Source organism: Gallus gallus, chromosome 4 (assembly GCF_016699485.2).
Source record: "Gallus gallus isolate bGalGal1 chromosome 4, bGalGal1.mat.broiler.GRCg7b, whole genome shotgun sequence".
Classification (NCBI taxonomy): domain Eukaryota; kingdom Metazoa; phylum Chordata; class Aves; order Galliformes; family Phasianidae; genus Gallus; species Gallus gallus.
The window spans coordinates 35903148-35929409 of record NC_052535.1 but is presented as its reverse complement, the minus strand read 5'-3'; the positions used below and the strand labels follow the sequence as shown (position 1 = coordinate 35929409).

The 26262-nt window shown below is 40.6% G+C and overlaps 1 protein-coding gene across 6 annotated transcripts in view; it reads right to left on the bottom strand.

Moving 5' to 3' along the window:
• GRID2 (glutamate ionotropic receptor delta type subunit 2) overlaps window positions 1-15508 on the bottom strand; it is a 696754-nt gene extending 681246 nt beyond the window's left edge. For all 6 annotated transcript variants that reach the window (XR_212218.5, XM_015276600.4, XM_420483.8 and 3 more), the window contains exon 1: window positions 15063-15508. Coding sequence is in view for 5 of the 6 variants with exons in the window: in XM_015276600.4 (XP_015132086.1) it covers window positions 15063-15150 (88 nt within the window). In the remaining variant the exon portion in view is untranslated. The remainder of the gene's footprint in view (window positions 1-15062) is intronic.
• Between the last annotated feature and the right edge of the window lie 10754 nt (window positions 15509-26262).

Here is a 26262-nt window from a genome sequence, read left to right as displayed (position 1 = left end):
CATGTGAAGTCTTTACTCTCCCTTGTAAGTGGCATCTGTGGTAGAAGAATAAAAGCAAATTTGCATGTGATAGTGATGGGATGAAGTAAGCTTGTTGGAAATAAAAAAGGTAGGCAGTAGCATACACACAAAGCAGGAGGGTCAGGGTGGTCAGGGCCATATCCTAGTCTATTTGGTTGAAAGGTATGAAAGGAGGGTAACACTACACCCACTCCATAGTATGCACAATCTGACAAAAAGCTATGAGCTGGATTAGTTACCAGAAACAGCTCCATGGTAGACATGATACAGGTTACTCAGCACCCAGTAAACATGAAGCTCCCTTGTAGAGGGAAGATTTCTGGCTGGTGAGTGTGAGCTAGCCACTTCTATTTCAAGAGTCTATTCTCTACTAAAATGAGTAGAAAAATCCGTCTGTTTTTGCTGTTTCATTTATATATCAGATAAGAAATGAAACAAAAGCCTTCCAGGGTAAACAACAACAAAAGAAGAAGAAAAAAAGCAAACAAAAATCAACAAAAATACCCTTAAAATAAGACAAAGTTCCATTCACTGTGCCTCAGGTAAACATTTCCTATCACAATGGAAGGTGCCTCTCTGTACTCCCTCTCTCAAATGGGATAAAGTAAAATAACTCTCAGTGATAGTACAATACAATATAGTTGCTTGGATTGAGCCACAGACAGCTAAGAAATCTTTCACTTAGCCTGGCTCTATAGCAGCTTAAGCAAGAAGCTTCATAGGTGATCAATCCTTCCACAAGAAAACCTGGGAAAGCAGCGTGAGTTACTGGAGGCAGACTGGAATTGCTTGAGATCTTTACACCTAAAGTAATAAGAGAAAGAGCTCCGATTCTTCAAAAAAGTAGAAAGCTTTAGTTATACTTCAGCAAGGAAAAATAGTAAATAAAAAGCATAAAGGACAAGAGCTGACATGTTAACTAGAAAAATCAGTCTTAGCAAGTCTTGATTAAGTGGACCACATAGCCATTGCACCAACAGGCATGTGCATACTCACACGTGGCCTACAGTACAGCTGAACTGAACTAGGACATCAACAACTAAACACAGTCTGTCATTACTAGATTTTTCTTCTTATTCCCATCTAAATATCAAGTAAGATTTAGCCCCTTATTAATATGAGTAAAGCAGCCTTAATACTGTTGCACAAATCATTTTCTAACAGATACCAATAAGTTACACTGACCTTCAGAATAGCTTCAAAACTGGTCTTACTAGAAGTTAAATTATTTCTGCATGTTCAGCTGAGAGGAGTCTGGGAATGGAGACGTTCTGCTACTGAGAACGTTTCCAACAACAGATCATTTTCTAAGTGTAGACTGACATTCATGTACAGAACAGGCTGAGTGGTTAAGTGGTGTTCAAAACCCCATAGGAATACTAAGCAAACAACTGTTTCTCAGCCTATAAGAGCTAAATGATAAGGAATGGCTCATCAATGAATCTTTCTAAGTACACATGGTGAGCACATTCCCTTTTTATTTCACTATACAAACTGTATGTGTAGCTACCACTGAATTGTTACTGTGATGTCAATGAGAAGTGGTTGTAATTAGAAGGGATTCTACTGCAAAAGAAATAGGCATCACTATTTTCATATACCGCAAATATTTACTCCTTTATGTGAGCTGAGTGTGTTACCCAAAATATCAGTAGGCAGTGGTTCCCACAACGAGTTTGTAGCTCCTTGAACTAAATACTAATTTAGAGTTGGTTAGACTTTCTTCACGCCACGACTCCTCTGCTCTTTCTGGGAAATATGGAGATTTTTAAGTAGTGCTGATCCTCACTAGCAGATGGTAGTAGCACTTTGTCACAGCATTATTACATATAAGTTAACACTTCAGAATTTTAATGCAACAGCTCCAAGACATACTTCTCAAACCCCTCAATAAGAGAGTCATTTCAATGCTTACATCCACAGCTGCTACTGTCCACTTACTTCTCACTGTCATGTGAAGTGGTCTTTGAAACGATAGTATTAGAAATGATAACAAATATTAGAATACAAATTGATCCAGGGGAACTTGTGGAATTAATCACAACTGACAACATCTCTTGAATTGCTAAAACCATGACAAAAACAAAATACCTCTCCAATGGCGCTTACTTCTGAAGTAGTCTCAAAAGTCAAACACCGGTTATTTCTAAGTAGCAAATATTTGCTTATTCAGTGCAAGATTCCCCAAGGAGTTCCTTCCGCAAGAGGTTGTGGAAGGAAAAGAAAAGAACTTGTACTTGTTCTAAAGGGAGGATTTAGTAGAATGAAGGAATGGGGACTACTGCAATGATTTTAACACTTCTAATGCACAGACACCAACAATTTCAGTATTCCCTTTGTTACTCCAAGCTATTGCTGCAAAATGATGCAAGGATCTTGTTTACTTATATATCTAGTTAGCCTCTCCCTTTCGGGTTTTGGGTGGGAGTCTATAAACTTTGTATTTTCTGAAAACAGTTACACTCCTTACTTGACACAACACAAAGACCCAATTAATTCTGGCTTCAGGGACATTTGGCAGTCTTACAAAAAAAAAAAAGGGGGGGGGGGGGGGGGGGGCTGGAAAATTGCATTTAAAAAAAAGTGCTTAAAAAAAAAAAAACACTACAGTACTTTAATGAACAGCATTTTTTACTCCTAAATCCTGCAGATTATTTTCGGCAATAACAGTTTCTAAGTACTATCATTATTTACCTTTCCCCAAGGAGGTATTTACCTCCTTCTTCCATACATCATTCAGTTCTGTTCTGAGATCATTGATCTCAAACAGAAATGCATCTAAAAACCTATTATCCCCAAGTCTCACTGTGCCTCATTTAAAGGAAACGCAGGTCAGTGGCTCTCTTAGTTGCTTTGTAGCTGGGCTAATCAAGGCTGATGTTGAAAGAAAACCAGGCTTTGGCCTCAACAGTCCAAATGAAGACATATGCTACCAGATAAACATGGAAGCAAATCGGCTCACCACTCTGGACCTTCACTGATTAGAGATCTAAATTGTAAGGCAAACTATGCAGCTATTCAAGAAGGAGAAAGCTAGTCCTCTCTCTCTCTCTCCATGAAAGACACCGCAGGCTTTGAATCCAGAAGCATGATGCACTATTTTCCCTTTCCTTCCTTCCTAAATTAGGTCAAAAGCCAATGGAGCAGAAGCTGTGGCTGTGTGCATCCTTTCCTCCCACTCACCAGCCACAAACGCTGAGCTTTCATGCAGGCACAGTACGGAGCAGAAAAAAACTGCTGCACAGAGGAAGATTATTTAATCAGAGGGATAATGCCAAGGCACGGGAAGGTACAATACGCCCAGAATTATCTTGGGAGCTGAGGAGGAAGATGGCACTTCAGCACTTGTTGTTTATATCTGTGTACAATGGTATGAGACAATATGAAGATAAAATGGATCTAATTTTTCTGTAAATTAACCAGGTGCAATTATCAGCTAAAGAAAAAAAAATAAAGATTGTACCACACATATCAAATACTTTACAGTGAAATTATGGAGGCTGGACACAAAGAAACAATCACACATCCTAATCTATAATTTAGTTTCCTTTAAATTCTGTACTATCTTCCACATATATTGTTCTCAAACCATTGTTTGTATTATATTATACAATATTACACTATATTATTTGTCTTCTCAGTAATATTTGGGCCAGCCCAGTGCTTCACACCTCTGGATTTCCCAACTTTCCTTATAGGTATGCGCATACACCTCCTTTATACTGTCTGTCTCTAATTTTTCAAGCTTGGTTTCCAAACAAGGCCACATTACCTGTCACCCCCTTAAAATTATCCTAGCCTGTTGCTCAGGTTCCAAATTCATCCTGTAATCCTCACTACTCAATTGGCTTTCACTGCTACTAACCACTGCATCCCCTCCCAATGCTCCCTCAGAAAAGGCATCACCAAAACCTTTCCCACATTACCCCTGTTCCCAGAGCCTGCCTGATGCAGAGAAAAGTCACAAGAAAGCTTTGGTTCCTGAAGATTCATTCTGTCCTTCACTTGCAAAATCCTCCTCTCCTTGAAGGCAGGCATGGACATGGCAATGGTGTCCCTAAGACATCATCCACCATGATGTCGACAATCAGGGCTGCTGATTCTGCCTTCCTACCTCATACATGATACACAGGCCACACTTCCCTCTTACCCACTCCCCTCAGCCATTTTGTTTGAAGTAGTCAATATTTCAAACAGGTTGCAGATTTTTTTTCCCCATTACAAGCAAAAGCAAGAGAACATTTCCAAGAAGATACGTGTTCCTCAGCCACCCGCAGGTTGTACTGCAGTACAATTCTGTCACAGGAGAGTTACTCCAAGGAGTCACATAATCACTTATCTAGATTGCTTCAATACTTTGATAGCTTTCTAGAAATTTCATGTGACTAACTAATGATGATGTAGGTGCTCTCAGACCATTGATTTTATTTAAATTGCTCCTTTAAACAGACTAGGGTGTTTTGCAGAGTATTTTTCCACCTTCCCCAAAAGGGATTTTCCTTCTACCTAGATGTCTTCTAAAATTGTGCTGTGAAATATTTGTCCAAACAAAAGACATAAAGGGAATGCATATGCAGTAAGTATGAATTAGTTCCTGCATTACTAAAAACCAGAGTAAAACGCTGGCAGCTGATAAGATAATGACTGTTTTATTTTGCCAATTTAACCAGTTCCATTGGCAATCAAGCATTGTAGGTAGTGATTACACAAGCATCGCTAGCCCTCATTTCCTGACAACTATCTTAACTCACACCACTGTAACCTTTGTTACCCTGTGTGACAAACCAGGGAAGTACTGCCATCAGCCACACCATACCTATCCTGTCAGTACATTCTTGAAGACATATCAATGTACTTTCACTCCTGTGTACACAGGGTGATCATTCACAAGCATGAATGAACTAATTTGTCTCTCAAAACACACCAAAAGATGTGCAACTTTATTTCCTGGTGTAGGAACTGTCTGGGTTGCAGAGATCCAAGCCTACTCTTTCAGTACATCTTGAAATCTTCTGACAGACCAACTTTTTGTTCCACGTTTGTACAGCTTCTCACACAGTGGGGTGCCACTGCATGATTTATATTCATGTTACAACTTCCTGCCTGCAAGTGAAAAACCTCCCTAATCCCTGCATTGTCACTTATAAGACAGAAAATAATTTCACCCTAAATTAAAGAATAACTCCTCTGTTTACTGAAAAAGCACTTATTTAAACATTGCATATACAGACATAAATACATTCCCCATTGCTGGTTATAAAGCTGTAGAATGGAGACAGCACCTGAGGAGTATGTTTAAAAGATACTTACAGGAAGTACATTGGTGAATAAAGTACAGTAATCTTTGGTTTTACAGGGTCACAAAGGGGAGAGTTGAAGAAGGACTGAATAGTGGGGGTAGTGTACATCTCAAAAGAGGTCAAATAAGTGAAATTTGAGAAAGAAAAAGCAGATTTGTCTGTCCAAATAACAGATATTTATGTTATGGCATATTTAACTTCATTTGCTTGAAGAGAAAAAAAATAAAAATAAAAATACAGGAAGCCTTCACCAAAAGCTATGCCTCCTAATTTACTATGTTGGTCTATGACTTCAGAGATGGCCGTTGGTGGTATGGCAATAGAGATTAAACCTTCCCACCAATATTCCATTACATGCTGTTCCTGTGTGACAGATGGCAGCACAAGGGCAGTCTGACAAAATGGCATCTGACATGGAAGTGCATATGAAGCAAAGATGTGTCATTGAATTCCTCCATGCAGAAAAAATTGCACACATTGACATTCATCAATGCTTGCTGAACATTTATGGAGAAGAAAAATAGTGAATGTGCACACACGGATACAATGGATGGCATGTTTCAGCAGTGGTGACAGTGGGTTACCTCCGCTGGTGCATATTTTTACAAACACAGCGTGTAGGCTTTCATTCTTCACTGGTGAAAATGCAGTTAGCGGTGGTGACTGTGTTGAAAAATAATGTTTTGTAGCTGATAATCTATCAAATAGTGTTCTTGTGCTCTTTGTATCTGTTGTTGTTTCCATGGAAATAAATAGGAGGCATTACTTTCAGAGCAACCTATGTGTTTAAGAGTACACAATGTAGCTACTGTCACATCTGTCTGCCACAAGCATGGAATATGAGAAAGAAATGAATAAAAATAGCAAAAAGGAAAAGACTATGTTTCAATACAGCTGGTACAAGTGCCTTTTGCTTGCCATTTAACACAGCCCATGCCACAGTAGCTTAAACTGGCTTTGCTGAGTGAGAAATGGATCTTTTCTACCCTTCTTTTCCCTTTAACAACTACCCAGTACATAAAATGGCTTTAAAATATTCTCAAACATTTAGGGTGAGCACTATAAAGCATGAAACAAGACAAAGAGCACGCAGCAACAAATGTCCTTGCTTAATAGTTCTGTCCACACATCTCCCTGCTGTGCACTTTCAGTCCAGGCTGTACTGCCAGGTAACTTTCAGTACTGATTTCAGTACTAAACTCTACAATAGTATCTCCGCACCTGAGAAAGACAACTGGCATCTTTTTCACTGAGAGAGTGGCACGATGCTGGAACAGGCTGCCCAGAGAGGTTGTGGAGGCCCTATCCCTGGAGGTGTTCAAAGCCAGGTTGGATGGGGCCTTGGACAGCCTGGTCTAGTACTTGATGTAGTGGCTGGAACCCTGCCTGTAGTAGTGCGGTTGGAACCCGATGATCCTTGAGGTCCAACACAAGCCATTCTATGATTCTGTGTTTCTGTAATCTTCAAAAAACTTCAGTGTCTCAGAAGGTGAAGCTCTACAGCCAGCCAGCCAGCCTAAGCACTTTAAAGACAAATCAAGTTACCTTCTGTCATCAAAACTGTATCCTGAGCACAGCATTTGAGAACTGGAGTGGCAAAGCAGGAAAGCTTGCCTTGTGAACATTCTCATTCCTCTATTTAACGTGGATGCGCAGAAATGTGCATTATTCTATCTGTATAACAGAAAAATAAGGCACAGCAAATCCAGGCCAACATTCAGGTCTGCTGACGTGTCATGCTCTGCTCTCTCTGCAGCTCTCATCCAGAACTACTTTCCCCAGCACCAGAATGGTGCTACTTGATTTTGATTTATTGCAAGTGAATTATTATAATGAAATCACCAACTTGATTTAAGCCTCTGAGAAGGATACGGTTGGACTAACAAAAAATTGTTCTGCAAAACAAGCAATTATTGTTAGGTTCACTGGATATTGGCCTTAGCAATCCAACTGATTATAGAAAGTTAATGATTTAAAAAGCAATGAAGAAATAAGAGATTAAATCCTTTAAATTTGCATGAAAGGCTCTGAGAGGAACTTTATAGTGATTTTCACTGCATATTTTATTAGATATGTGATATTTTATTCATGGGTAAAGCAAATATAACAATTAGGAATAATTAGCATTTCAGCACAGAGTGTTATCTAATAGGTTAAAATACACATATAATTCTTCATTTAAATTCTATGTCTTCACATTTTCCCCTTTCTGGTTCAGAACTTTTCCATTTAGTATATCACTTACAGGAATATTACACAGCTCCTGGAGAAACAGAAACAGAGAACTAGCGTCTCTCGCCTTTGATATCTTATTTTCTTCTGCTCCTTGCATTTTTACTCAGCTTCTTTTTCTATTTCCTCCTGAGCATAGCCTGTCATATAAACCCAGCACAACTTTCAGGAAACTTTTCCCTTTCATCTTTTTTTCCATCCTACTTCCACGTCATTTCAAAACTAATGTATGCAATGGGAACCTACTTTAAATCTAACCCTGCACATGTAAATGGGATATCCATCAGTTAAGAAAAAATTGACCAAAAAAATACAGTATTCATCTCTGCACCAAGTCTTCTACTCTAAGTTGAATACTGCCCAAAAATACTCTAGTAACTATTTTATCCTTTCTTATTAAGCAAGTAACAATTTTTACAGTCTTTTCTTTTTTAATGCAACACTTAGAGCTCATAGAATATGCTTTCCTTGAGCTGATGTAATTACCCAGATCAAAGCAGAAACAAGACTTTCCAGCTGAAGTACACTGCAGTACAATACAGAATACCAAACACTTCCTTTGCTGAATTAAGTATATTATCACTGAAACCAGGATGTAAATTTTGAACCTTGCAGAATTACACCACATAATTCCAAGCCCTCACCTTTGCCAAGTTTCACAACTGCCATCCAAATGCCAGTACATTTCATCTGCTAACCTTCAATTCAGTTGGTGTCCTCCACGTTATACAGATCAGTAATAACTCTCCAAATCACATAAACCATTATTAATTATAGTGGCTGTAGGCACAAGAAAATCTCTCCCTTGCTCCTCCATCTCTCACATAATCACTTGGTAAACAGTAACCAGAAAACAAAGCCTGATACCTATAATGAAGAATAACAGAGGAAACAGTCCTTCTGACACTCATGGGAAGATACTGATGGACATAAAACATAACATAAGAAATACACCCTTTTCTCACCCATCTTTCCACTACTTAATTCTATCATAGTCTTTACGTTTAAATTACTACCTCTGTGTCAAGTATACATCATGAAAAATCTGCATCTGAGAAAACAGTTCTTTCTCTTCTCTGTGTGCTGCTTCAAATGAATAAGCCAGCCAGGACCTGGGCTCCTGAGGTTTCATCCATGCCTTCATTACCTGGTGTTGAGGGTGGTTTAACTAGTGCCACACTTAGAACACATTTAGCACATACTCAGTACCAAGTATCACATTCCTGTAGATCAGTATTGCACCTTCTCCAACAGTCTACTAGCAGTGAAGGGGCATTTTGCTTTGCCCAAGACAGTAAGTTCTGGGCCATAAACTAAGCTTTGCACAGGAAGACAGAGTCCAGAGCTTCATATAACATTTTTTCTACACCTCTAGAAGAAGGCCAGTTCCAGGCCAAGCTCTTAACTTACCAGGAAAGTGGTACCTAATGGTTATCATTCATGGTATAGGAAGACAGAATAATATCACAAAAGGAAATGGATAGCACTTGTACCCCAGAAGCCCAGCAGGAAGCTAGCTGCTAGACAGCCAGTCAGCCTAGGGTACAAAATGCTCCAGAGAAACTTCAGTTTGCATGCCCAGTTTCCAGCTGTTACAATAGGATTGCTGGCCAACTGAGTGTCATGCTTTAGTGCTGAGCTGTGATTTCCATGCTCTCTTCTTGGCATTCATAGGCAGCACAAATAAATGAGGATATGTAGGGCTGTCAGAGATGGGTGTCAGCATAAGGGAAGGTATGATATGACTATAGCATCTATGGGTTGGAGAGGTGTGGAGCTGCCCAGGCTTCAGCAATTATGGCAAGTATGCCTCTGAAATCAAAGTTTCTTTTCAATTTCACCAGTGTGGATAACTTTCTTTTTTTTTTTTTAATTTTTTCCTCCTGAATTTCTAGTTTATTAAAAAAAAGGAAAAAGGAAGGTGACATCTGAGTTCATAGGTGCAGATAGATATCCTCATTTGCCTCACCAGCATGCCACCTGAAGTCACTATTCCATATAACAGGCTATCATGTATTGCAATATATTTTTACAGAACATTATTTCAAATTTTTATTATTTTCTGATATTTGCTCAAAATACAGACCATTCTAGAAATATTGTTTCCTCTTCCTATTGATTGCTCTAGTCCAAACAGCAACAGCAGTTGGCTACGTCCAATAAGTTTTATGAACATTGAAGGCATAAAACACAAAGTATGTTTGGAGGGTAGGCAGATAACGAGAGTTTTGCCATGCTTTAATACGTAATTCAGTTAATTAGGAAAATTAATTAGAAATTGATAGCCCTATAGAACTACTCTTTTGTACAAATCATTTTTAAAACCATTGCTAGCCTGCTGAAATAAGATCAAGTAATGGAGCAGCAGTGACAAAGAGTAAAAATAGAAACCTCAAAAGGCAAAAGCCTCCAATAAATTTCAGCAAAAAACAGACTGTCATGGCAGATTATAGATAGCTATATATCAAATGGAAGAAAATGATGTAAGTTCAAGTCTATATCTAGGGAGTAACCTAATGGCTTACAAAAGTCATCTCCTGCCAATACCACTTGCTTTACAGGGCCTGGGAGTGGAAAAGAACCATACTTAATGCCTTTGTTCATTAAGTTAAATGAACCTTAGTTGGTAGGTTTATGTAGTCACAGTCTTAAAAGATTTTTCTCCAGTGTGTTTTTTCAAAGATGGCACTGTGAGAATAAAGGCTCTGTGCATCCATAAGTAGTCATCTGAAAGCACACAGCAGCAGCAGCCACAGTGATTGCTATGTCAGGCATTTGTTAGGAAGTCACTTGAAATTGGATGGCTGCTTTTTTTTTTTTTCTCTCTCTCTCTCTCTCTCTGTCTTTATATAAGGACAAAGAAGTTGAAATAATGGTAAGAGTTATTTAAGAACATGAAAGGGAGCCGGCTGCCATAGTCAGCAATCCACAAGATCAGTTTAAAATCTTCTGAAGTGACAAAACGACTCACCTGGAACATGACAAACTCTGGATCAGGCCCTGAAGATCACTAAGGAACACTCTAGAAAGCAGTGACACCTAATGGCAAACAGGTCTTTGGAGGACAGCAAGCCACAGTCCAAAGCATGGAAAATTATCCCTCTCTCGCAGCAGAGTAGCTGGCACTAAAACACATTCCAGGGACCAAAGTACTAGCGGAAATTTAAGCTCTGGTTGAGAGTTTAAGAAACAGTGCATATAGATAGAAGCACTGAATGTGTCACAGAATATAGCTGCTAACAAACTCTACTGGCTGCTAAGCCACAGCACACTGTACTTAGGGTCTTCGGCTGTAGGTAGGTTTAAAGTAAGCAAGTAACCTTAGTACATTCTACAGCAGGAAAAATAGAGATAAGAAAGCTCATCTGCAGGTATTGCAAGCACTACAGGCACCTCCACATTTGGGATTTATTTTTTCAATAAATCCATTTTACTTGCTTGTCCTGAGCTTTACAAAAAATATGCAAGAACAGTGACATACACCACATACCTTCTAACAAGGCTTTACCAACAGCAGATCAAATTAAATTCCTATTACCAGTGCAAAGAGCGAAACAAGCCAAGTGCACTATACTACAACAGCTAACAAGACAAAACGTGGATGTGAATACCACCAGGCAAAACAACTATCTTTCTCTTATAAATACACATTATTCTATATTTTTCTATTGCAGTGTCACTACCACCTCAGTAAGTATTAAGCCCCATGTTGCAAGTGCCCTGATATTCTGTTTGTGGTACAGAAGTACTTAAGAGCATGAAACAGCTCAGGACTCAGCAATGCCCAGAGTTTGCCTAATGCAAGGAATGTTGCTCTCCTGGCCCACAAACTCTACAACCTGAAGGGGAGGGAAGAGCAGACCTAATTTTTTTCCCTTGGAAAAAAAAAGAAAAAAAAGCATGTAATACATATATGTATTAAATACTATGTAAATATGTATACTAACATATATATGTTTGATCTTAACATTGGAAATAAAGCTAGGGATAGTACGCAGCTGAGTGCCCACAGCTGAAGCCACTGATGAATGTAAAGAAACAACTCACAGTAATCAGGGCATCTGAACTACTGCTGTGCAGTGCTGTATTGAATTAATCTTTAAAAATACTTTAATGCATTTTTCCAGCAAAACTTTTGCACCTGCAGTACGTAACCACTGCCTTAGGTGATTTTGCTGTATCTAATACACACGTTTGCATATATGTTACTATATGCACAGTCTACTGTGTAATAACTAACTAATATACAGTTACTATATGCACATACAAATACATTACTACATACATATGCCAAGGGAAAAAATGAGAATGAGTGCAAAGTACAAAATATAAAAGCACAAGACCATCAACTGTAGAAAACACAAAGCAGACACAAATTGTGCAGTTGACAAGGAATGCCACCTAATCCCTGCTTAATTAAAGCAGGGTTCTAAACTCCTGTATAGGGAGGGAGGAGTGTGGGACGGCTGATGTATGAAGAAAATACCAGGCAGCGTGGCTAATCTCAAAGACTTTGGAGCTTTCCAGCTACATAAATCAGAGCAAGTTTTTGAATAGCCTCATAAAACACAAAATCATTGCCATTCCACTCACGACTGTCACATTCTTCCTACAGCATACAGATCATTAAGAAACTTCTAAGCAATCAAGTAATGTGGGGCTGATGAAATTACTCAATCAATGCATGGGCTGAGGGGAGCAACACAAGACAGAATCGCACAGCTCTGACATGGTAACCCTGCCCCTTTCTTTTACATACAGAGGTGAGGAAAATTGCAGTGGATTCGATTCGTTTCAACGTTTTCACAACGGTGCTTACTGTGGCCGTTCTGAACTGCCAGCTCCTATTTATAACAGCAGGACAGCAGAAACAGACAGACTACGAGCAGCCCTACACACATCCAAATTATGATACAGAAAACTGCTTATTTTTAAGGGTGCACATTTACACATGCACAGACCTGCTCCAAATGATCAAAAGTGGCAGCTTATCATCGTTCAGTGGACAGGAACGTGAGAAAGCATATCTCATAGGTGAGTACCATTCCGCACCATTCCCCTCCCACTGCCATCACCAATTCTTTAATCCCTGCCCACTAATTCCAACACTTTCTGTCATTGTCTCAAGAGCAGCTGAGCTGTTACACACTTTGATACAGCAAACATTCCTTTCCTGTTAACACACCAAAGGACACACAGGCAGCCAAGAAGAGTTAGTGTGCTGCACTGAAAAAGTACCATCAGTGCCACCAGAGAAATGATACGCACAGGTAGTGTGGTATCTCTTATGATTGCATCCCCCTCCCATACATAGAAAAATATTTTCCACTTGCATTTACTAATGCTGTAGAATTAGGAAAAGATACTGCTTTTGCTTCTCTTGTTGCCTTAAGGCATCAGTACTGCCTCTGGTAGTATTTCTTTTCCCCTGAACTGAGCATTTTGTTTTCTTCCTTGGCTTTATAAGGCTTTCCTTCTGTGGGTATTTTGTCCACAGAGTCCTCTGCTGCTCCCTTCCATAACTCATTTAGATAAATGCAGTTCATTATTTATCTCTAAATATTTTATACTTAAGTACACTCAGCACAAGTGGAAGACAACAGAAGGGGTCAGAACACTCAGGTCACTCAACACAGGCTACTGTACAAGTTGGAACGTTTGGACGTCTGCTCACTTAATGTTGGCACAATTCTACATTCAGGTCATTTCTTTGCAATATATTCATTTTAATAGATTTAAAGCTCTGTGCAACCCATATCAATTTGCCATTTTCATGGCAACATAAACCAGTCTATAAAAGGAGCTAATCCCCCTGTCAACCGTACTAATTGTCTCTCAAGACAAATTAATTGTGTGAGAAGCAACTACTTGGGTATTTTTTTTTCCCAGCAAGGATTTACTGCGCTGATGCATCTAAACGCTAATGGCATTATAAAAAAAAAAAAGAAAAGAAAAAAAGAAAGAAAAAAAGAGAAAACACAAGCGGTAAAATGTGTTGCATTCTCAGCATATAACAAGCGAAACAAACCAAACTGCCATTAACGTGAAAAGAGAAAAGCTGTCGCCTCCCCAGTTCCTGCTGCAGAGCCCAGCGCTCTCTCAGCCAGGGATCGTGGCAGGAAATAGCCGAGAAACTCCCGATCTTGTTACTCAGCCAAGATTTCCCCCCAGATCCTAAAACGTGATCACTTTGTTGCAAGCTCCCAAGTATGAAATTGTAAGGCAGATCGTCTCCTAGTGTCGCTTTGACAGTTTACAGCTGGGAAACGGAAATGTTTAAAAGAAGTCCTTCTCCCTTTAAAAGGAGGGCACCTAGCACCGCTTTCCCTATGCGATATTCGCCGCTCCAGCCGCACTCAGCAAAGAGGACTGACCCCTATAAAGTTGCGGCACCTCAGGGAAGCGGCCGCACGAGAGCTTGGGCATGGGAAGGAGGGAGGGGTCGGCGCAGAAGCCGGGGTCCTACAGAAAGCTCCGGTCGGCCGGGCCGTACAAACGCCGTTCCCACAGAACCCCACCGGCAGACATGTTTATGAAGCCGCCCCCGGCAGCGGGCAGGCACCGCCCAGGGGACCCCCCCGAGGCCCCACATGCCCCTTCTCCGGGGCAGCGCTGCGACCGCCGCGCCCGCCAGTCCGCGCTCCGGCACGGCCTGCGTGCAGAGTCTGCAGATGGGCGAGCGGCCGCGGGGCGGGGGCAGCGCCCGCCGCTCCCAGGACCGGCGCGGGGGCTGGGGGGGGAGCGGCCCGCTGCGGGCATCCTCCGCCGCTCGGAGGAGGGCCGCACGTTCCCCGAGGCTGAGCCAGCGGAGGGGACACCCTCCCGGATAGAAGGGGCGGGTGAAGCCCTGTGCCCCCTCCCCAGCTAAAGGTGCGGGCGGAGCCGAGCATCGAGATCACCCCGCCGCCAGCCGCGCAACCCCCCCCCCTGCATCGGGGAAACCGGGCATCCTTCCCGGCGTGGCCGCGGGAGGCGCCCGGGTTGTCGAAGAGGGGGAGCGGGGCAGGAGCCCCCCCCCCCTCCGCCCGCCCTTGCGGCCGGCCGCCCGCGGAGGGGAAGCGCTCACGTTGCCAAACCACCTGTTCCGCCGAGGGAGAGGAGGGCGGGGGGGGAGCTTCACTTCGCCGCCGTGCTGTTGGGGAGGGGGGAGACCTAATGTTCGCCGTCGGCCCGGGGCAGGAGGGCGACCGGGTGAGGGGTCGGCGGGAGCGAGGAAGCGTTCACGAGCCTCTGACCCCCGAGCGGTAGCCGCGCGGAACCTCAAGGTCTAAAGCACACACGTACCCCACCGGAAAGAAAGCTTCCCTCACAGCGCTAGGGGGAAAGGAGGACGCCCGAGATCCTTGCGGGAAGCAATTACGGGAGTGGAGCGAACAACACACAGCCAGCGAGAGAGGGATGAAAGAAAGCGGGGGCTGCGGGGAGGGGGAAGCCTGCCAACACAGAGGAGGTTGCAAAGGAGAGCTGAAAAAGTGTCCAGCGGCACCGGCAGACGCAGCACCCCCTTACCGATATGAATGATTGAATCTGCAATCGCGGCTTTCCAGGTTCGAGTCCAACAGACGGACACAACCAGGATGAGGGAGAAAACTTCCATCTCCGGCGGAGCTCCAGGCTTTGTAAGGACGGCTCTCTCGGCGAAACGATGGCACCGCGGAGGATGGCGCGGCGCAGGAAGCCCAAGAGTTTAAGGTGCCGGAGGAGCGCGTAAATCCCGCTGGCAAGAGCACGGCTGCGGCTGGGCGAGGGGCGAGCGTGGGGCTCCGGGCGCCTCTCCCCTCGGCGAGAGCCCGCGTCACTTCGGAGGACTCCCGGGCAGCAGAGTTGCTGGGAGAGCCGGCAGCAAATCCATCGAGCCCGGGCGCCGCCGCGGGCAGCAGCCGCCTCTGCCGGTCAGACCATCCCCATCCTTCCGCCGGGTCCAGGGAGCCGCTCGGTCCCGGCTGCTGCACGGCAACTTCCAACCCACACCGCGCAGACACGCAGGCACACACGAGCACACGCGCACGCACGCACACACACACACACGAACGAACCCTCTCGGCCGGAGGAGCCCCGGGAGCCCACAGCACAGAGCTCGCCTTCAGGGAGGGAGGAGGAGTGGGGAAGCGGGAGGGCAGGCGATCCCGGTGCCAGCAGCCAGATTCCTGCAGGAAAAGCCCCCCCGGAGGCCAAAAAACAAAGTGAACTTCAAGGTAATGCGGATAGTAATGCAGAGATCTCCCCCCACCCTTGGCTTAAAAATCGCTTCCCACAACTGGAGGAAAACAAACCAAAAAAAAAAAAAAAAAGGGCAAAAAACAGATAAATTTGCAAATGAAGCCCAGCGTGCAGTCTCTGTCGCGCGAGGTAGTGGTTGGACAGGGCAGGAGCGAGGAGGAGTGCCCGGAGCGCGGCAGAAGAAAGCAATGATGGTCTGCAGGTTGCTTTCGGAGCTCCCTTTGCTGGTGGGATGCAGAGAGAGCTGGCGGCTCCGGCACCAGCCAGCACGTTGCCTAGAAATGGATCACCTAGGAGAAGGAGAGAGAGCGAGAGATAAGTGCTATCAGCCAGAGAGGGAGAAACAGAGAGAGCGAGCGAGCGCGCTTCTCTCTAATAACCACCTCCTCCCCCTATCTGCAATACGAGGGAGAAACAAAATAGAGCTCTCATCTCCCTTGAAATCTTCAACTGGGACTGAGGAAGAGACATAGACAGGAGTGCACGCAGCCTAAAAATACATTGGAGGGAGTGGGGGGGGAGGGTGGAAAAAAAAAAATCTTTTTGAAGTGTTATGCTCAGCTTAAAAAAAAAAAAAAATGAAGAAGAAAAACCCATCCCATTTATTTAACCTTGTAACTCCACCGCAGGTATCAAGTTCAAAGCTGGATGGGCACTTTTGCTTCTCGGTCTTTGACAACTGAGTCAGGGACACTGCTTGAAGGGGAAAAGGAAAAAAAAAAATAGGGACATGTGGCCTCAAGGGGAAAAAGAAGACCTAAAAATCTATTAATATGATTTTAATTATCTGCGTTCTTGATGGAATTGTCACTATTCTTTAAAGAAATGAATTTACTTTTTTTTTTTCCCCTTCTTTCTCTCTTTAGGTATTAGAGAAATTTCTATGGGAAAACATTCACGGTGCACTTTTTATGCTCAGGGTTCTATGAATTCATTAACCAATTAATCCTCAGATTTTGGCTGTAGTTAAATACACATCCCCATTGCACAGATTCAGAATTGCACAGACAGGTTAAGTGTTTTTATAAACTAGTCCAAATCCTAACTTTATGTTTTATTACACTTTTCCTCTGACCTTGTTACATCTAGTTATACTAGAGACAGGATGTAAAAGTCAAAGAATTGCTCTGAACTCATACATATGACCTGATATTCTTAGCGGAATTGTAAATAAAGGTAGATCATCTCTATAAACAACCCTTTCTGAAGGCATTTCCTTAGATGTAAGACTTCACCTAAGTTAATTGTATCTGACTTGCATATTTGTGTCTAACTGACCTATCATTCCTTTCAGTCACAGAACTACTTAGCGAGCACACCTGTATAGCTACTAAATTCAAGGATTTAGCTCAAGAGGAAGGAGTAAGACATACTAAGTCAGTGTAAGGAGCAAGATAGAGAGACATGGACCTGTTAGAGTGTGTCCAGAGGAGGATCACAGAAGTGGTCCAAAGGTTGGAACATGTTCCCTAAGGGAACAGGCTGAGAGAGCTGGGGCTTTTCAACCTGGAGAAGAACTCAGGGTGACCTGAAATGGCCTTTTAATATGTAAAAGCGGGATATATGAAAGAAGAAAAGAGACTGTAGCTGGGTCTGGTGTGATAGGACAAGGGGCAATGGTTTCAAACCAGAAGAGTTAGACTGGATATGAGGAAAAAGGTTCTTCTTTTTTATAAGGGTAGTGAGTCACTGGAACAAATTGCCTGGAGAGGTGGTAGAAGGCCTGTCCTTGGAAACAGTCAAGGGCAGGTAGGAACGGGCTCTGATCAACTTGATAGAGCTGTTGGTGTTCCTCTTCATTGCAAGGAAGTTGGACTTGATGACCTTTAAAGGTCCCTTTCAACTCAAACAATTCTAAGATTCTATGACTGCTCGATAACCAAATCTGTAAAAAAAAAAAAAAAAAAAAAAACCTGCCAGCAGTAATTTCTACTTCTACAACCACGCTGGCAAGTGAGTATTTCCCTAAAAATGGTTAATACCCAAAAGACTTCAAACCAGATCCCGAGCACAAAGCATGCATCACTTTTTCACTGGTTCGAATGGCCTGTGTCTCTTCTAAAAGATGTAAGAAAATGACTAATATTAACTTTAAGAGACAAAAGAAAGGGATGCAGAAGAGAACAAAAGATAGTGAGCAAGAGTCCTTCACATGATGCACTTGTTCACATCCTCTATGCAAGTCACTGTTATCAGTAACAATAAATTGTAGAAAAAGGTGTGTTTTTTTTTTTCATAAATGATAGTTTATGCACAATATCAGTGAGTGTAATGGGCATTAATTTTACAAGTAATACATTCTGATTCATCTGAAAAACTTTTGGAGCTGCTTGAGTCATTATTACTTCTCCACAAAAGAACAGAGTTCACAAGAAATGTTAATTTGCTTCTTTGGGGGGCATGTTGGAGCAGTACTCTTTAATAATGTACAACGCAGAGCAGACGGAATAGGAAATGTAATGAAAACCTTTGGAAAACTGAAACTTTTTAATCCTCAGTTTAGATAATACTAAGAATTTTGAGGCCTTATCTAGGAGCCAGCTATCCTTAAAGACTATTTAAAGCATCCAGCAAATGTACCCTGAATTGGCCACACTAAATGGAAATTTTCACTTAAGACTGTGGACGTACTTAACAGGACAGAAGGCACAGCCAAGAGTTTGTAGTTCACAAATACCCTCTATCTAATAATAATGCTTTTTGAGTGTAGTTCTGAATAATAATTTCAGTAGCAAAGAACACTGCCTGAAAGCTTGAAAGGAACGAGACTGAAGTAAAATTAAAACATAAATTTAAGTAAATTCACTTTAAATAATGAACACATTATTGACATAATATGCATCCCCCACAGAGATAAAATCATTTGTACTTCCTACCTTTCATTCTCTTCAATTCTTATTCATTAAAACCACAAACTGGTGTCATCTATACAAAGAAAGTGAAAAATCTTGTGCTACGTAATTCTTTCAAGGTATTAAAAAAGAAAATTGAAAAAGGATAATGGTCTCTTCTAATCAATATATGCTAAGCACTTACAGAAAGTTGAAATCAGGAAGAAAAAATCCAGAACAGAATTTACTGATCCTGTGGAAATATTATTCTAAAAAAGACTCTATTAATCAGACCTGAGCCAATGCAAACCTCTAATAAGTCATGAGCACATTTCCTGGGACTTCAGGCGTGCTGACCTAGGCTCTCTGGACACTTAAATTCCACAGTTTTTAGCCATGCTCTTCTTCCTTCACTACAACTCTCCTCCCAAGATGCTCTCAGTTACGTCAGCATCACTTCAGCTTCACCATTAGAATCCACAGAGAAGGATCACTGCAGAACAGCCAATGTCTTTAACAATAGGAAATAGTCTTCTTCCTAGCAGCCTAACTACAAGGTTAATGGTTGATGCACTTAATATTTCTTCTAATCATCTCTTAAAGTGCTGCATGCTAGTGCAACCCCTAGAGAAGCAACAAAGGAAAGATATTCTTGTAAAACAAATGCAGCAGGAAAACAAACGTGTCCATCTGATGCATGGTTCCTCTTGTCTACACGTAACACTCTGTTCCTTTACCTGCTTGAGGCCTGAGTGTCTATCTGAGGAAGAAAGATGGATAAATACAGAAGTCCAGCATGCCTTTCACTTACCTAAAGCTTCATATGGAAAATGCTATTCTCTTTCTCCTGGCTGATTGGCCACGCAAACAGATATGAGATCAGCTTAACCAGACTTCATGGATTATCTTTGGGAAGTTGTTTGTTTAATTCCTAATTCCTAAGAGTTCTTTCAGATTTTTAAGAAAATAACACTAAAAAAAAAAACTCTGTGACCTTCTGTGACAGTAAATTCCATCAGTGCCAACTGGCCATGAAAAATAACATTTCTTTTACTTGGTTCTAATTTGTTCCCCTCTCTTAAGATAGTTCAATATTATTTCACTACAGGGTGGGATTAGAAGGAATGGATCATCTGTTACAGGAGAGGACCATCAATTACAAATACATAACAGTCATACCTAAATTGTTACTGATGCCATCTGAACATGGGAGAAATGCCAGGAAGGCCCATTGACTGTTGCTGAGATTGGTTTCTATTTCTGGACTCTTAACGTCATTTGTTTTCACTTTTACTGCAGCTTCTTCTTATTCTTCAGGTCTTTCTGGGTCTTTTTTTTTTTTTTTTTTTTTTTTTTTTTTTTTTTTTTTAAGTGAGTGCTCCTGACAGGGAGAAATTAACAGTAATTTTGTGAATCTCCATGTTTCCTTGATGGTTATACAGAAAAATGGGCTTTTATTCTCTCTTCAGATAATATTTGGATGTTCTGATTTGTCACCAAATAGTAACTTTGTATTTGAAGTGCAGGAATGTGTAATATCCTCAAGTACTTCAACTCCAAAAATATAATGGGCAGATTCTTCGATCAGATTGGCATAGGAATTCTCTCCCTCTCTTTACAGGAGGGCATTTCAGCAAGTTACTGACACAGGTATGGAATCTCTCTGTAAGGATGCAATTCATGGGTTGCTTCCTAATTTACATGAGATGAGGCAAAAAAAAAAGTTATCATTAATATTAATTCTTGTTACTTATGATTATTGTCATGTAGGTTTTTAAAAGATCTGCCTAACCACAAAGTTCAGTCTACTCAAGGCTGGCCAGATAAATATTTAATGATAGCAAGATAACCAGCCACAGGCTTCTACTGCCTAACTTATGTAGGACAGCATGTTCTATTTCATCATGCTATTTAAATCTGAACAAGAATTAGATTCTCCCATTTTAAAAAGATAAATTTACAAATATACCACACCTTATATTGCTATAATCTTGAGGAACGATGTTCTCAAAGTGCTGATGTAAAGCAAGCCAGTGACAGACCTATGTACACGTACAGACCATGTACTGCAAGCAAATGCTCCTCTGCCACTGAGCTAGTGTCCAGGCTCTAAGGGGAAGCTGCTAGCTCTGGGGGGCTACTGTAGTTGATGTGTCTACTCAGTCTTTGCTTAACCTGGCATAGCTTCAAACAAGAAGTCATCTGGGAGGGTATTAGGAGGACATCTGTCCATTATGAAATAGACTTGCTTCAGTGACCGCCAAATAACCTTTACATGAAATCTTTAGTCTACTGCCAACTCAAAGGTTCTCTATATAATAGAAGAGGTCCAGGTTAATAGGACCATTTGAATTTTAAGTAGTGGCCCAGGCAATGATTCCATCTGTCCTGTCATACTTTGTGTGAAACATGCACTCTTGGGCCTATGTCACCATTGCTGAATAATGGTGTTAATCTTTCCTTTACTTAACGTAATATTTTGAGGACTAAAGTGGTACTTTTTTTTTCCCACCAAATGCAAAGTATTACGCACCTATTCCTTCATTCTGTTTTTCCATAGCTGTAATGTGTGAATGTGTATGTGTATGCTCATATATAAATATGTATGTACACATGGGGATAGAAATAATTTAATTTGGTCATACACAAACAAACAAAACATTAAATATTTACTGCATTTCAACAGCGCATGTGGTGGCCTTGAATATCTTATCACAAAAGAACAAATGCCAGATCAGAATCAAGAGTTATTCCACCGGGCAAAATAAATACAAAAATTTTGTGCAGTGTACAGCAAGGATTTCAAAGGTTTTTTGTTTGTTTGTTTTTTAAGAAACTACATTGTTATTGCATTTAGTTCAGAGCTCATGTCTTATCCTTTAGCCTCACTACACAAAACTTAGAAAGTGGTTATGAGGTAAAGTCAACCCTTAGAGCAACCAGTGTTATCAGAGAGAAGTAGCTGGGACTGCTGCTGAGGTAGATTTAAACTCCCTTTAAACTTGTGTTACTCATCTCTTCTGCTTGAGCCATCCTTTTATGCTCCTCGCTTAAAAAGCCGTTATGCTACAAGAGGGAGATGGCAGTGCCTAATAGTGATAAGACTTCTTGGGCATGATCTGAAGAGGAAAAAAAAAAAAGAAAACAACAGAAGGAAAAATGATGTTGAGTTGTTCCTTTCACTGGCACCAGAGAGAATACCACGCTCTGAAATATCTCTCTATGTAAAACATTATAAATCTCATCTAGTTTAGAAGAATACCAGAGAATAATTTTCCTTCTCTTTCTTCATCTGCCCAGTGAGAAGTAAGTATCAAGCCAATTTTTTCTAATGCCAAGTTCTTCTTAATCTCTGTAAACACCAGCTAGTCACCTTCTTTCTCTCTCTCAACTCCCTCTTTACAATTTTGCAGATTTTTCACCCTCTTGAATTTTAATTTCAGAATTATGTCTTTTACTTCTCTTTTCCATTCCTTTCCCATAGACAAGGAGATGCCAGATACTTTCTGCAAAAGCCAGCTCCCAATTATGTCAGTTGAAAAAACAAGTCACGAACAGTAGAGGAAACCCATAGGTGAAGAAAGAGCAGCAAAGACATGTTGACACCTGAAGCCTCTACTTCACTCGTTATTTACTAGTGTCTTCTATTGACAGCAGCATAGGTGAGGAGTCATTCCAGCAAGAGGTCAGTGAAGAACTTTGGTATGGTTTGAATGTCAAATGCAGAGGCAGTGCTCAGCAGCTGGTGAAGGACATGCATATGTCTATCTGATGTTCATTCATCTCCCTCCCAGCTTCTCCTCCTGGTACATATTTAATGACTCGGCTCTTTCCAGCCATCAGTCCAGGGTATAATAAAATCAGAATGAGAGCTGATTATGTTCAATGGAGAAGCCACCAAATGAAATAGAGCAGTCATCAAGGAAGGTATCCACAGAGGAGAAGCCAGGAAGGACAGAAAACTATCTTTGAGTGTATGATGTGTTACAGTGGAGGGGAACCTGTAGAAAAACTCTAAGAGACAGCGGAGTGGTGACAGGGCATCCTGAAGTCACAGTTCAGATCTGAGTAGCTGTTCATACAGCCTTTTTGTGTTAAGTGAGTGAAGGACTCAAATTATTTTGGATAGTACATGGAGTGAAAGAGCCAACCAAGAGCAAACCATTTTACTGATCTCATTCTACTTCACTGCTGCTGAGAAGAGAGTTTCGACTGCGACAGTATGAAAGAAAGGCCAGTGAGAAGTCATCACTGAACCAGAAATGCCACACGCTGTCTGTTTGCTTCATATCATGCAAGAACTAGAATCAGATAAGTCTGTGTTACTGCAGGCGGTGGAAGAGAGAATCAGAAAAAGCTTAGTATTGGAAAACAGAATTATTATTGCTCTGTGAGCCCATAGTTCAAACAAGGGAACACCCCACACATTTAATTCTTTCACCTGCTTGGAAAAGGTAACAAAGTTGGTTAAATTTGACATTTTAACAAAAATATGACTGAATTATTTGTGAAATACAAATAGTTATTAAACATTAAGATGGCACCTGCAATGCTATACATATTATTCCATTATGTCTTTATTTAATAGTAATCATTAGTGTTATATTGGGATTTCTATCAAGACCAAGATTTCATTGTGGCAGAGCATGAAATGCATAGACAAAATGGCTCACACCACCTACACAATACAGTCTGACTACACAAGAAGAATGAGTTAGGGAAAGAATAAAGTCCCAAGGTCGTATGTCGCAAAACTGGATTTCCCAATTTCCAAAAACACCACACCAAAACTGTCCACTATCTTTCACTGTACATTTGAACACTATCTGATCTTTTTTGAGCAGAGGCAGTAACATGACAAAAATCACATTTACCTGTCAACTTGTACATAGTTTTAGTTTCGGGATCCCAGAAGCATTTGAGAAGTTGTTGTAACACAAGTCCTGAGCTATAGTGCATACTGTTTCCACAAACTTTTTCAAAAATATTCTCAGAACAAAACAAATCTCATGTCTTGCCTAAGATTTGCTGTCCAATACAATTATTGGTGCAAGAATTTAAAAAATATATATATTTGGACTAAATTAAGAGCCTGTTAGAGAAAGATGACTTCTAAATGTAAGAACTCTAAAAATCACTATTTGTAAGTCAAGTAATTAGTTATGCTAGAAAGTAAAATTCAGTCATTATATGATTTGATATTAGTATATCTAAATGTCTCTGAAATAATTCGTATGTCCACCTGTGAGAAAAACGTGTTTCCAAATCTAACAGCCTATAGCAATTCTTTATGATGCATGTTTCCAGTTTCTTTCAATGTGAATTTCTTACCTTTCCTTCATTCCCTTCTCCTCAGAAGAAATACTAAATCAAGGTAGCTGAAATAACCTATTTGAAACTTCTTGCTTTGATGCATTAAACATAATTTCCTTCTCTCAGTGTTTTCATCATAACAAACAGCATCATTATAGTTGGCATTTACCTTATTCCACAGTATTTCTATCATAAATTAAGAAAGAGCCATTAGATCTGATGACAGGGCAAGGAAGAAAGTACCTATCTAACATGATAAATTATTTGTGGTGATTTTTAAGATAACTCAATTTTGTCTGTACCTAAAATTAAAATAAACAACCTATTTCTCTCAATTGGATCTGGCCTCTCTGAGTACTTTTCACATATTATTTACCCAGAATGACCATCCCAACAGTACTGGAAAGGCTGCACAACTCTGAAATGCAACTATTTCATTGAAAGCCAGTAGAAAGATTTTGTTTTAGAACTTCTCAAAACCAAAATTCTAATAAAACTTTATTTGTATTTCATTTTTTCTATCTATCATAGAGCCAAATTATTCTCCTACTACAACCTACTTTTCTGTTATGACTATGTTACTTTTTTATTATTTTTTAGAATTACTAACAAATGAATTTGGAAGAAAAAAAGCATGTATATTCTATTTCAACTTAGTCAAACTTTTGCTTTACATCAGCAAAGTAATGCTAATAAATTGAGACAATTCGTACTAGTACAGCTCTAAAATGTGTTTTGGATGACTCTAGACACCGGATTTTCCTCCATCATCAGCATCACACATTAAAAAGTTCTAAACTATTTACTTGCACTACAAGCTTTCCAACCATTACTCTTCTCCACATTCTTTAATTTATTTGCAGTTTTCCTCTTAATGATTATTTTTCTGATCTGTGTCTTTTTCATCAACTTAGGTCACTGAAAATAAGCAAGCAGCTTGAAATACATATAGGTGACCAGTGAGGTATACGATATTTTTGAGCACCTACGTACTTGTTGGGCAAAATACTGAGAATAATTTCAGCACCAGAGACAATGATAAAGCGTCCCATTCTATTGTCCTTCACCTTTCAAGTTTGTAGTTGACCCTGAAAAGTCAAGCGGTAACAAGCCCTCTTTAATATTACTTGCACTGGATACTTTTTATATCCCAGAAATTAATAGCATAAACATACACAAACAATGCTACTCCATAAGGCTTCAGTTGAATCTCCAGGAAAATAAGATAAGTCAGTAATACTGTCAAAATGTAGTGAATGGCTCAGTAGGATTTAGTACTTCTGTTCGTTGCTTGGATTTGGGAAAAAAGAGAGCTGTTCAATAAACAGAATTATGCCACATTTTACAGTACAGCAACAACATAATTTGAATGCTTATTAGGATATGAAAGAAAACACCGAGCACTTTATGCACCTTAAAAAACCTATCCACTCAGTTCTTTATTGGACAATTCTTCAAGTAAAGCACCACAGCAAATACTTCTAAATTATTCTCATAGGTGAACAACTGTGTGTTTTAAGACTTTCCTTACATGCACAAATCTGAATGGACTACTGAGATGAGTCACTAATTTCAAAAGCTGTAAATCATTTGGCCTGAGTATCTGCAGCCCTTACTGCATGCTTTTGTTGGGTATGATAGAAGCATAGAATATCTCAAGTTGGAAGGGACTCACAAGGATCGAGTCCAACTCCTGGCTCCACTCAGGATCACTCATAAGTCAGAACATATCAACAAGTCATTCAAGTGCAGTAAGTTCTGATTCTCCAAAAATCTTCTGTAAATATTGTTACTATTTTACAGTTTAATTCTCTTACACACATAAAGACAAAACAATGCATTTCAGCAGCTGCACCTAGTTTGGGTCCCTTAATATACGTACATAGGTTATTCCTCATGCATCTGCAGAGAAGTATAGTGGAACTGCTGTAGGAGTAAAGTATGGCTGATTTTGGTGTGAACATCGGACTGTGACCCTTGACTTGTTCAAGTTAACTAAGGAGCTGCAGTTCCAGATTTTAAACTGCCACCCTTGAAAAGTGATTTTTATATAACTCAAGAAAGACCCAGTGAGTGGGAAACAATAATCACATTAAATCACATTTAAAATATTTCTGACAGGTGAATCTTGGCACAAACTGGAAAGCAGGGAATCACCTCAGGGATTTAAAACTCTGAGCATATCCAGAAATTTGTATTAGCATCAAGACTTGGTTACCTGACTTTCTTTCAAATCAGTTGAAGTCTCAATAGAATCAAAGCTGAATCTGCTCAACTTTCTGTTTCAGAGAGTTTTGGTGTCATCAGAGGCTTTTCCCATATACAGAAAGCTGGAGACAAAAAAG